The sequence below is a fragment of the Marmota flaviventris genome, chromosome 19 (genome assembly GCF_047511675.1).
Source record: "Marmota flaviventris isolate mMarFla1 chromosome 19, mMarFla1.hap1, whole genome shotgun sequence".
NCBI classification, from domain to species: domain Eukaryota; kingdom Metazoa; phylum Chordata; class Mammalia; order Rodentia; family Sciuridae; genus Marmota; species Marmota flaviventris.
Genome location: NC_092516.1, coordinates 2227728 through 2239887, shown reverse-complemented (window position 1 = coordinate 2239887; position 12160 = coordinate 2227728). Strand labels below are relative to the sequence as shown.

General features: G+C 51.4%; 1 protein-coding gene across 1 annotated transcript in view; it reads left to right on the top strand.

The window, feature by feature from the left end:
* Positions 1 to 12160, top strand: part of Grin2a (glutamate ionotropic receptor NMDA type subunit 2A) — a 323436-nt gene that overhangs the window by 212507 nt on the left and 98769 nt on the right. Inside the window, exon 4 of the mRNA XM_027940847.2 lies at positions 6477 to 6591. Within this exon, the coding sequence (XP_027796648.2) occupies positions 6477 to 6591 (115 nt within the window). The remainder of the gene's footprint in view (positions 1 to 6476; positions 6592 to 12160) is intronic.

Genomic DNA, 12160 nt, shown 5'->3' with positions numbered 1-12160 from the left:
GATGATAAACAGGTCCAGAGAACATTTCAGATAATCAGATTCGGGAAGTGGAAGGAGACTGACGACCGCAGGGCAGAGCCGTGAAACAGAGATCTGGGGGCGGGGGCGGCGGTGCAGAGCTCAGGGCTCCCCCAGTGGCTGGCAGAAGGACGGGGGACCTGGAAAGGACGCGCTGAGTAGCGGGGACAGGCGGTTGCCTTGGAGGCCGTGTGGGAGACACCACAGGCTGGGGACAGTGACAGGGCCCAGGAACGCAGGCAGGCAGTCACAGTGTTCATAGACAACACCGTGTGCCAGACGTCGAGCCTGTCCACAGGGTTTAACCTAGGGAGCGCCCAGGTGACGTGGTGCCCAGGTGACGCGGCTGGAGGGTGGTCCAGGCCGTTCTCTTCCTCTGCCCCACGACAGCTCAGCAGCACAGGAAGCACGCTGCAGGCTCTGCCCTCCACACTCGGTTACTCGGCACCAGCTGGGCCCGGAGCGCCGCTCGCTGGACAGCACCTGCTCAGCAAGGCGGGTGGGGCCTCTGATGTCACGGGGCCTGCAGTTACAGACCAAAGGACAGCGTGAAGACACAGCAGGAGCCACGCGCCACTTAAATGTTCTGTAGCACGTGAAAACGTCAAAGAGGAGCAGAAGAGATTGATTTTAATATGTCTTTTAGGCAATCAGCATGTCTGAACTGTTCCAATCTGCCATCCATAAACACCTGATCATGGGGTCTTCTGTGTATCTTTTTTAATAGAAATTCTTCAAAACCCAGTGCGTAGTTTATACTTACTCTATTTCTTGACTCAGACTGACCTCGTTCCAGGCACTCAGTAGCCACACGTGATTGGTGCTACGTGTTAGACAGTGCAGGTTGAGAGAGAACTTAGCGGTTACGGTCCAATTCCTTTTCAGGCACTATACAGAGACTATGGCCTGCCTGTCTTCCATTGTCGTTTCTGATCACTATCAACCAAGATGCACAAAATACGGTGCATGAAGTGCAGTAGAGAAATGCTTATTTCCCCTAGACATCAGCCCCACCCCCAAGCCTGTAGATGGAGAGAGAAACTTGCATGTATGCACATCACATGCATCGACATGTGTTCTGGATTAGTGTTGTGTGTGGCGCTCCACCATCAATGGATCACAAGGACCAGAAGCGGATCTTTGCAAAAAGCATCAGTCACCATCTATATTTTGCCAGTAGGGTTTCATGTATTTGTTGGAAATATTGAAGATGTGATCTGAAGCTAGAATTTCTGGTATTTCATCTGAATGCCAAAGCTAATGATCAGTTTTCAAGAGATATGCAAAACAGAGATGAGATTTTATTGTTTAACCCCACTGCCCAGCAGGTGTTAGTGGGGACCCAGCAATGTGGTATAGAATGCTAGTTCCCTAGGTAAAAATTTTGCTCTGGAGCAAGTTTAAGTGGGAAGAAAGGCCAAGGAAATATGGATTGTCCTTCCTAGAAATTGGAAGGGGGAATTGAAGGTAATAGGTACTTGCTTCCTGCCAACTTCGTAATGAAATTACTGTTCAGCAGAAATTTCTGTTAGAGTTTTTCTTTTTTCCTCCCAAGGGGCTGGAGACTCCAAATAGATGAAAAGAGACAATATTAATGTTGAGTATATAGAGTCATTGGTCCAGAATATTGAATATTCAAGGAACTCCGAACAATCCGTAGCATAAGGGTTTCTATATAATTGTTTTAATGTAATCTGAAGAAGGCAGATTGAATCCAAATGATCACCCTGATAATTCCACCTGCTTTCACTGGGAAATGGAAGAAAAGGGAATGAGTAGAGAAATAGAGATGGGAAATTAAAGGCGGAGATTTAAGTCATTTAAACAGGTAAATCCAAAGAAAGACACTCACTGGTACATGCTGGCTTCTTGAGTTCAACAGTGACTGACATTCGGTCCGTGCACATAACCTGCAAGTGGCTGTCCCCAGGGCCATCTGTCTATCAAAAATCAAAACATTTGCTCTCTGGTCTGCTGTATTGGTCAGTTTTCATCATTATCACAAATAACCTGAGATAATCAACTTATGAAGAGCGAAGGTTTATTTCAGCTCACAGTTTTGAAGGTTCCAGTCCATGATTGGCAAGACCATGGCTTTCAGACGTGTGGTAGGGCTGCATATGATGGCGGGAGGACATGGGAGAAAAATGGCACTTACTTTGTAGTCACAAAGTAAAAAAGAGAGAGGAAAGGACAGGGGTTCCCCCTACCCTCTTCCAAGGAGGCCCACAGTGCTCTAATGACCTCCCACTAACCACTGGGTCTTGAAGGTTCCGCCATCTTCCAGTAGCACCACGCTGTAGACCAAGCCTTTGGGGAAGATTCAAGATGCAAACAGCAGCATCTACCTTTTCCAAACAGATAACGACCTGGATATCTCTAAACTTCTTGATCCTTTACTAACCCTCGTCAGTCTTCAGCACATTCGGGGCATTAGGGAGATTCAACCTGAGTCCACCCACCCTGAAGTGGTGGACAACGGACACCTGGCGAGAGAGCCCGCTGGGTTCAGCAAGAGGCACCTCCAGGCGTTGACCAGCCTGACCACGGGATTTGGGGCGGGAGCAGTGGAGAGTGACGGGGGGTGGAATTCCATGGCCTGGGTGTCCCCCAGAGCCGCTCGCCTGTCTGTGCTGCTCCCAGAGCCTCTTTCCTGTCCGGTCACGGCGAGTGTCCTCCGTGCGTCGCTGTCTCCTTCAGACTTGCTCCTGAACCTCCCCCCGGTGCCCTCAGCAGGGAGAGGCCCTCAGAGCTCTGCTGACGACTTTCTTGTCTGATTCCTGCTTCTGTCCCCAGCGTCACCTCCCAGGTTTCTGCCCCACATTCTCCGCATCCTGAGGGCTTTGACCGGGCTGGACTCACGGCCCCAGGAAGTCCCGGGGTCCCTCTTTGGCTCTTGTCTTTCCCTTCACCCTGTGCATCCCTCCTCGCTCTTACTCACCTCGTTCTGATCCCGCCCAGACATTTCCACCTGCTTCCCAGTTCCAGCCCTGGAACCCCAGTAGACGCGGCCACCTTTCCCTGTGCGCTCCCCACCTCGTGAACACCTCTGTTTTCACACCTGCTCTCCGTGTGTGTGGGGGGGCGTAGTCATCTGCGTCTCCCTCCCTACCCTGAAAACACACGGCCACTTTTGTATGATTCTCTTAGCGGAGGTTTTGGCACAGGGTGTGGCACACGGTGGGCACTCACCCACGTCCCTTGGACGGGAGGATGGACGAGCGTGTTGATGAGTGTACTGATGGACAGGAGGACGGCTGGACGTGTCAACAATGGACACACGCACGGATGAGGGGAAGGGACTTCCAGTGTCGATCTGTCAGGATCCTCAGCCACCAGCGTGAACTGGGCCACTATTCTATGCCACACAATGTGACAAGGCCAAAAATAACCAAGAGGAATGGAACTAAAACGTCAACTTGAAGAATAAAAACAGTCTAATCTAGGTCTCAGTTAGCTACTGAGAAAGCTGCAGACACTGAGGAATTCGGCCAGAGTTCAGTTTTCCTCTACACCCCAGACCAAGAACTTCCGTGACGGAACCAAAAATCATCCCGCTAAGTGACGTGAGCCAGGCTCGGAGAGTCGAGGGTCAGATGTTCTCTCTCATATGGGGGAGCTACGGGCGGGGGGGTAAGAAAGGAACATGACCTCACAGAAATAGAAGGGAGGCTACGGGCAGAGGAAGGGGATCGAGAGGGAGGGAGAAGGCGAGGCCGCGGGGAAGTTCTAGGGAACCGGATCTACCAGATGGTGCCGTGTCCATGTGAATATTCCACCATGAATCCTGCCAGTGAACGTGACCGCCACGCGCTGATCAGGGTACTGGTGATAACTGAAGGGAGATCCACAGAGCGAGCAGATCAGGGGAGGGAAAAGGAAGGTCCTGGGGAACGAGGTGGGCCAACTGGGTTTCCTGCGTGTGCAAACAGGGCGCAGTGATCCCCCATGAGGCCTGGTTATCATGCACCAATGAAACATAAGGGCCTTGGTTGGGGCTCCTGAGGTGCCCCTCCCGCACCACGTCCATTGAGCACACCCCAGGCCAGCGGCCAGCCGAGAAGCATCAGGGCAGAAGACACAGAACCTTTTCCATCGCGTTGACGATGGCTGTGTCGCGCCACTCACTGAAGTGCTGGCGCTCTCTCGGCGGCTGCTGGCTTCTGCTTCTCCTGGTGGTGACCCTGGGGCACCACTCCTGCAGGAGGCCTTCCGACAACACCCAGATGCACTGCAAGGTCCCGGGAGACCTGCTCTCCCCGACTCGTCCCCGTGCACGCAGTGTGACCGTCGGCCCTCCTCCTGGTGGGTGTCCCTGCCGTGGGGGGTTCTGGGCCTAGCTGCCTCTGCTCATGGGAGGCTCTCTCCTTCGCCCACCTTTCCCCTCCGAGGTCCCCAGAACCGCGCGCAGCCCCAGGTTGAGAGACAGGCTCCTGCTCTGTGACTGTGCAGTCTCTCTCCCTCCCTCACCAGGGCACCAGTGGCGTGTTAGCGCTGGCCACCGTCCGTGCGTCCCCGTCCTTGAGTGGACGCAGGTGCGGTCAGAGGGCCGAGGCTCCGTGCTGCCTACTTCTGTATCCACAGGACTCGCTCAGACCGACAGCAAACAGTTGTTAGTCAAGGAAGGGTCAGAGGAAGCTCGGTGCGTGCAGCAGAACTGGGCTGCCGGGCTCCGTCCAGGAGGGCAGCGCTTCCTTCTCTGTTAGTTAAAGGACTTGGTTGTGCAGAACTGGGAGAGTAGAAGACCCACAAAGGAAGTGGGAAATACCCTGACCCTCCCGTGCGTGGACGAGCGCCGTCTCCATCCCCTGTTCTGCTTGCTGACGGGAAACAGTGAGCGTCTCCCCATGTCCTTGGCTGGTCGCTGAACATGGCTCTTAATGACCCAGAGGGTCCCCTGAGTGGACACACCGTGCGTCCACTCACCTGGTCCTTGGAGGCCTGATCCCCCCGTGTGATGCGGCCAGGCTCTGTGCGCCGGGCAGACCACAGGTGAACAAGGGCCCCGGGCCAGTCGCTCTCTGGAATCCCCCGCGCTCGCTCGCTGTCCTCCTTGGTCTGGGTTTACTTCTTTAGCTGCTTTTGGTGCGAAGAGGGTGTAAAGCAAGAGAAAGCTGGGGCCCTGAGACAGGGCTTCTCCCTGGGGCGGTGATGCCGTGCTCCACCGGTGCTCACTGGGGTCTGCCCCGTGGCCACCGCCGTGTTTTCCTGGACGTCTGAACATCACATTTTCCACAGGCTGCGGGGAGGAAGCGTGGACCCGTGGCTCCCCCAGATTCTGGGAGACGAGCCCTCACTCGGTGGCCCATCAGAGGCAGCCTGACCTGAGGAGCGGGAGGGGACAAGTGTCAGAGGGCACCCGGACGTCACCTGTGCTGAACAACTTGCTGCATGGACGTCACGTGGGGAGGGGCCAGGAGCCATCGATCCCCTGCCCCGTCCCCCGCCTCGCTCAGTGTGGAACCCTGACGGCCCACGCCCCGCTTGGTCCAGGGTGCCCACTGCTCCCGCTCCTCCTCTTCCTCCCCCCTCCTCTTCCTCGGCCACCACCAGTGTCAGGGCCACCACCGGCTTCCACCTCGATGACAAGAGCGACCTATCCCCACTCCAGCCCTCCTCCAACCTGTCCTCCACGGCCTTCCTGATCTGAGAACAGATGATGAGGTCAACCCCTCAGTTAGAACCGGGCGATGGCTTCCCGTTGTTTAAGACAAAGACAAAACGTCAAGTGGCCCACGCGGCTCACCTGCCAGCGCCCTCGTCTTCCCAGCCTCACTTAATGCTGCATTTCCCTGTCTCCTTCCGCTTCCGTCTGGGGGCTCTCCAGGTCCTCACCACAGGCCCTTGGCACGTGCTGTCCCTTTGCCTGCCTGGGTCCTTCTTTACCTAGCCAGCCTACCTGACCATCACATCCCCTGACATGGCCTTCTTTCTGTGGTAGCACTTGTCATAAGTCTGTGATTCATGTAGTGACACCTGTCCTTTCCCTGAGACTATAGAGGTCACGAAGTTGGGGATCACGTTTGTTTCCTTACTTATCCTCATCACCGTGGCGTGGAGCAGGTGCTCAGTGAGAACTTGCTGAGTGAATGATCAATGGTGAGGTCTCACGGCTCGGAGGTTGGCCACCTGTGGTTCAGGAGTGAGCAGGTTCCTTCAGGAGCTTCCTAAAGCGTGACAGATACGCACGCAGATCCTCCCGAGAGGTCACTGAACCCAGATCTGTGGATCTGCCGGTCAAGAACACTCCACTCCGTGAGCTAACCGGTCGACCATTAATGCCTGCACAGGGTGGGGATTCTGATGACCACAGTGCCCGGTCGGTGGGCAGTGCCTGGAAGGAGCCCTCAGGGGATGCATGGTGGCCGTGGTGCTGTGCTGGGCGTGCTGTCCACTCATTTGCTTGACACCTGTTTAATTTTTTTCTAAGATGTGTCTTTCTCTCTTCCTCCATCTAGGTTTATGGTCAATGTGACGTGGGACGGCAAAGACTTGTCCTTCACGGAGGAGGGCTATCAGGTGCACCCCAGGCTGGTGGTGATCGTGCTGAACAAAGACCGACAGTGGGAGAAGGTGAGCAAGTCCGCGGGCGGGACGCGGGGAGCAGAAGGCACAGGTGCCTGCTCCGCGCCGCTCCTTCCCAGAGCGTCTCCTGGGGCTGCTCCAGCCTCCGCCCCAAAGCCAGGGTGGACGATTGAGGGTGCCGTCGGAATGCCTTCCTGGTGTGCAGTGCTCTGTGGGTTCGGACCTCAGCTCCCCTAGAAGCAGTCCTGGGAGGATCTGGGATGATTAAGACAGTCGGAGTTGGTCTGCGCCGTGCAGCAGCGAGGTTGAGCACACAGCAGTGATCACACCAGTCTGTCTGAATCTTCTAAATGGGCTCCATTTACCGTGTGGCTGAACACCCTGCATTTCCATTTACTTGGTCTTTTGCTTTAAGTAAACTAATTTTCCAAAGCTTGAATCTATCACTTTGGTAAATCACATGCGGAGAAGGACTTTAGGATTCTCGTAAAGCACATTTTCAAGTACGTATGTATTCACTTTGAAAAACGTGAAAAAAATCAGTGTGCAAAGAAAAAAAAATCATGCCGTACCTTACACAGGCCATGTCCTGAGTCATAGAGCAGAGGCTTCCCCGGGGACCTACAGATGACCTTATGTGTGCAAGGACGTGCAGCATCTGTCCCTGCCCCCAGCAGTCAGCTCTCAAATGAGTCACCACAGTTTCCCGTTGAGAATGGAGTGAGGGGGACCAGGAAGGAAGCCTGGGGGGTGGTCTGCCCGTCCCTGACAAGCAGTTCCTGACTCCTGAGCCCTGCGCCCCTTGGGAGGGAGCCTCCCTTCACAGTGGGTGGAGGCTTGACAGACCCGGAGGGGAAGGGGCAGTGCTGGGGACTGACAGGGAAATGCTGTGCAGACAGGAGCACGGCCCGAGACCAGAACAGACCCTCGAGTCTGGGGAAGGAAAGGAGCTGGGGGGGAGTCTGACGCTGTACCCCCAGCTACAAAACACACGGGCTTCCAAGAACATGGGGAGGTTCAGCAAAGTGGGCTCCAGCTCGGAGCATGAGACAGATCTCAGTGTAGTCAGAGGCACTGAGAAGATGCGGGTGCACCACCTGGAACAGAAATCAGTAACAAAGAGAGGGAATTCCCCAAGTGAGGGATCACTCTACGTTTCTAAAGAATGTTTAGGTCAAAAAGAAATGAGAAAGGCATTGGGAGATATTTTGAATAGAATAATCACAAACCCCACTCATCAGACTTGAAGAATAAAGTTGAAGAGGTGCTGAGGGAAACCCTTGGCTTTCAATGTGACGACAAGAAAGGGGGACGGAAAGTCATCCACTGAAGCCTCTGTGTTAAAGAGCTGGAAAAAAAGAGCAAAGTAGACCCAGGTGAAGGAGAAGGGAAAAATAGTAAGTAAAAATCAACAGAGTGGAACACAAGCTCCTGAGTGCAATCAGCAAAAGGCCAAAAAAAGGTCTTTGAAAAATTATTAACTTGTGATTCCTAGCAATAGGATTACACAAAAGAGAGAAAAGTGCAGATAACTAGTGTTAAAACCCAAGAGCGAGGCCCTGAGTGACTTAGCAAGACTCTGTCTCAAAATGAAATGTTACCAGGGCTGGGGTGTGGCTCAGTGGTTCAGCACCAATGAGCTCAACGCCTGGTACAGAAAAAGCAGACCAACCCCAAACCACACACACACACACACACACACACGCACATACATGCACACATACATGCACACATATACACACTCATGCACACACACACACTCACACACATGCACACACATATATACACTCACGCACACACACACTCACACACACGCACATACATGCACACATATACACACACACGCACACACACACACTCACCCACACACGCACATACATGCACACATATACACACTCACGCACACACACATGCACACACATATACACTCACGCACACACGCACACACACGCACACACGCACACTCACCCACACACGCACATACATGCACACATATACACACTCACGCACATACACATGCACACACATATACACTCACGCACACACGCACACACACGCACACACACACACTCACCCATACACGCACATACATGCACACATATACACACTCACGCACACACACACACGCACACACACACACTCACCCACACACACACATACATGCACACATATACACACTCACGCACACACACACACACATGCACACACATATATACACTCACACACACACACACACTCACACACACTCACACACGAGGATATCACCACAGAAAATCACAGATGTTATAAAAATGTTATGCCAGCAAATTTGACAATGTCAATAAGACGGGCAAATACCTTGAAGAAACATGATTTTTAGAAACTGAAATGATAAGAAACCATCTGAATGGCTCTGTATTTGCTAAAGAAATTGAATATATATCTAAAAACTTTACCATTTGGATATGATAAAAGAAAAAACTTCTGGCCCAGTGGGCTTAACTTGACTTTGATCAAACACTTAAAAAAAGAAATAACACCAAAGTACACAAAGCTTTTCAATATGTTACTAATCACAATTCAGCCATATATTTTAAAAAGGATAATTCATCATGGATAAGTGAGGTTATTTTAGGAATGCAGTATTGATGTAGCATTAAATAATCAATGTAATTTACCATATTAACTGAATAAGGAGAAAATTATACGGTTATCTCAATAGATGCAGAAAACACACTTGACAAAATTATGTGGTCTTCTCATTAGATACAGAAAATGCATTTGACAAAATCCAATAGGTGTTCATGATAAATAAGATTCCTTAATTTAATAATAGATATCTGTGAAAATGCTATAGAGAATATCTTATTTAATGGTGATGCAATAATGAAAATAGATTCACAAGTGTACATTCACATTATTTTTGATGAATGGTTATGAGAAAAAAGGAAAAGAAAGGCTTTTTAATAAATGGTATTGGGTCAATTGAATATCCACATGGAAAGAGAAAATTAACCTTAGCTCACCACTCATACTATAAAAATATACAAAAATTTACTTGAAATGAATTGCAGACTTGAATGTGAAAACTAAAATACAAATTTTCTAGAAGATGGGAAGATTTTTTTTTGTGATCTGAGAGGATCGCACATTTCTTAAACAGAATGCAAAAAACATTAGACATGTAATAAAAATCATAAACTATACTCTGTCAAAATTAAAAAACTTTGTACATGTAAAGACAGTTTTAGAAAATGAGAAAGGCAAGTTACAAATTAGAAGAAAATATTGGCAATACATATAAGTTACAAAAACCTGAATATGTAAAGAACTCCAACAAATCAATAATCAAAAGAGAAAGAGATTGACTTAGTCACCTCCCCGAAGACATTGCTCAAATGGCTAATAAATTCCTGAAGACATGATAAACCTCTTGGTCATTGGGGACATGCAAATTAAAACCACATTGGGACGCGAATTCATATCCATTGAGTGGCTCTAAATCAAAAAGACTCACAATATCAAGTTTAAGTGAGGGTGTGAAGCCACTGAATCTCAGGCCTCGCTGGTGGGAATATAGAATCACAACCACTGGAAACTGGCTGTGTTTTTGTAAAGTGAAACATTCATAAACCTGTGATCCAGTGATTCCATTCCTGGCTGTTAATACCAAAGAAATCAAGCATATGTCCCCAGTGTTCCGTTTGTCCAGGAATGCTCAGTGCAACTTATTCTGAACAGGAAAACACCAGAAGCGACTCAAGCGCCCATTTGTAAGGAAATGGATAAATGAATAATGAATGCATTTTAATAAAATGGAATGCTACTCATTCACAAAGAGGAATGAGTCACTCGGAGGATGGTGCTGTGGGTGAACCTCAGAACCATGACATTGAACAGAGACAGACAGACCCAGAGGTCATGTGTAGGATTCCAGCTACATAAAGTTCAAGTAGGGGCAGGTCTTGCCTATGGGGTCAGATATGAGAATATCTTCCATTGGGAGAGCCATGGTCAAGACGGGGACCCAGAATTTTCCAGAGTGGTGCCAACACTTCCCATCTTGCACACGTGTCAACGTGCTTACAGCGATGGCCCAGGATCTGCTCAGTTAGTTTTTTTCAAAAAAATTTTAAATGCTACCAATTGGGATCCTCAGCACAACTAGCTAACAGCTTCCCCCGAGGGCTCACATCTGATCCCCGACATGAATACCAGTCCTAACAACAGTAGTCACGGGGAACCCCTCACCACTTGCTGTTTTCCCTAGGTGAGTCGCCAAGACCCTGACTGGGACGTGGTCCCTCACTGTCCACTCGACAGCTGTCCATTGGTGCCCCCTGTGGGCAGGCTCTGTTCTTGTGCTCTGCTTGGTGGTTAGTAGGAGGAGGTGGAATACAGATCAGCAGCCTTTCCTAGTAGCTTCATCCCAAGACTCCTGAGACGTGGAGTTGGACTCCAGTCGTGACCCCGCACCTTTTCTCCCTGAGGGACTTCCTCCACTGTCTGGCACCTGTGTGTGAGGGCGAGGCTCCTGGGGTGTGTCCCCACGGGCACGACCTGATGTCTGCAGAATCCCTCTGCCGGCCCCCTCCTGCCTCTGGGTGTCCTCCTCCTCCACGCTGACCCCCTGGATCTTTGTCATCCTGTCCAGGACATTCTGGAGGCTAGACTCTGTCCTCCAGGAGCGTGGGTTTGGGGCTGGCGTGGAGGGTGTTCCTCTTCCCTTCCTTGGGATCCCCCGCCCGCCCACCCGTGTGCACGGGGTTCCTTGATCCTCTGGGAACCGGAGCCTGCTGTCTCCTGGGGTCCTGGTTTTCTTCCCCCTCACTGGTTTTTCCTTATTGTCATAGAAGATGATCAGGCTTTCCCGCTCTGTGTGGGTGAGTTGGGGTGTCTTCATCCCCATCTGAGGATCACTTTGGGAGCAGGGAAGTCCTCCTCCCTGGTGGGCTCTGACCACCCACCAAGCTCAGGCTCGGCTCACACCTGGGAGTTGCGTGGTGTCTGGGCAGTGCAGGTGAGAGGCTGGACAAGGACGGAAAGCTGTCCTGGGTAAAGTCCATTTTGGATGCAAGAGAAATGCCCCCGGGTGTTTTGTGTGTCCCCCTGTCCTTCCTGTTGGAACCCAGCCATCTCCCAGAGAATGCACTAGGGGCTGCTGCCCACGTGAGCTTAATTCTGAGCTCCCATTCCAAACGCCTCCAGTCGCTGGCCTTGCTCTCGGCACACAGGGGATCGGGGCCTCAGAGGTAACTCCCGGCGCTTCTATTGCTAAGGAAGAAGCAGCCGGCGGAGCAGATAAATACATCATGTCATCCTCAGGCTGCCCCCAGGACGGCATGTTGGCACAGCAGGTTGGCAGGGGGAGGGACTGCCCAGGAGGGAGCTGTTGTTTCATCGCTGAGGTCACCCTGTGGCGTCCCTGGAAGCAGAAGCATGAAGTGAGGGTGTCTTGGCAAACATGTCAGGCCCTCAGAGGGGCTTTGGCTTTTGCAGGGCCTCTGTGTGGGGCTGCTGTGGATTAGGCCGAGCTGGGCCCAGTCCCCCTGAGCTGCAGATGCAGAACACAGAGCTGAAAGGCTTTCTCTTGCAAATCAGGACTCTGCGCCTTTGCCTCTCCTTTTATTTATTTATG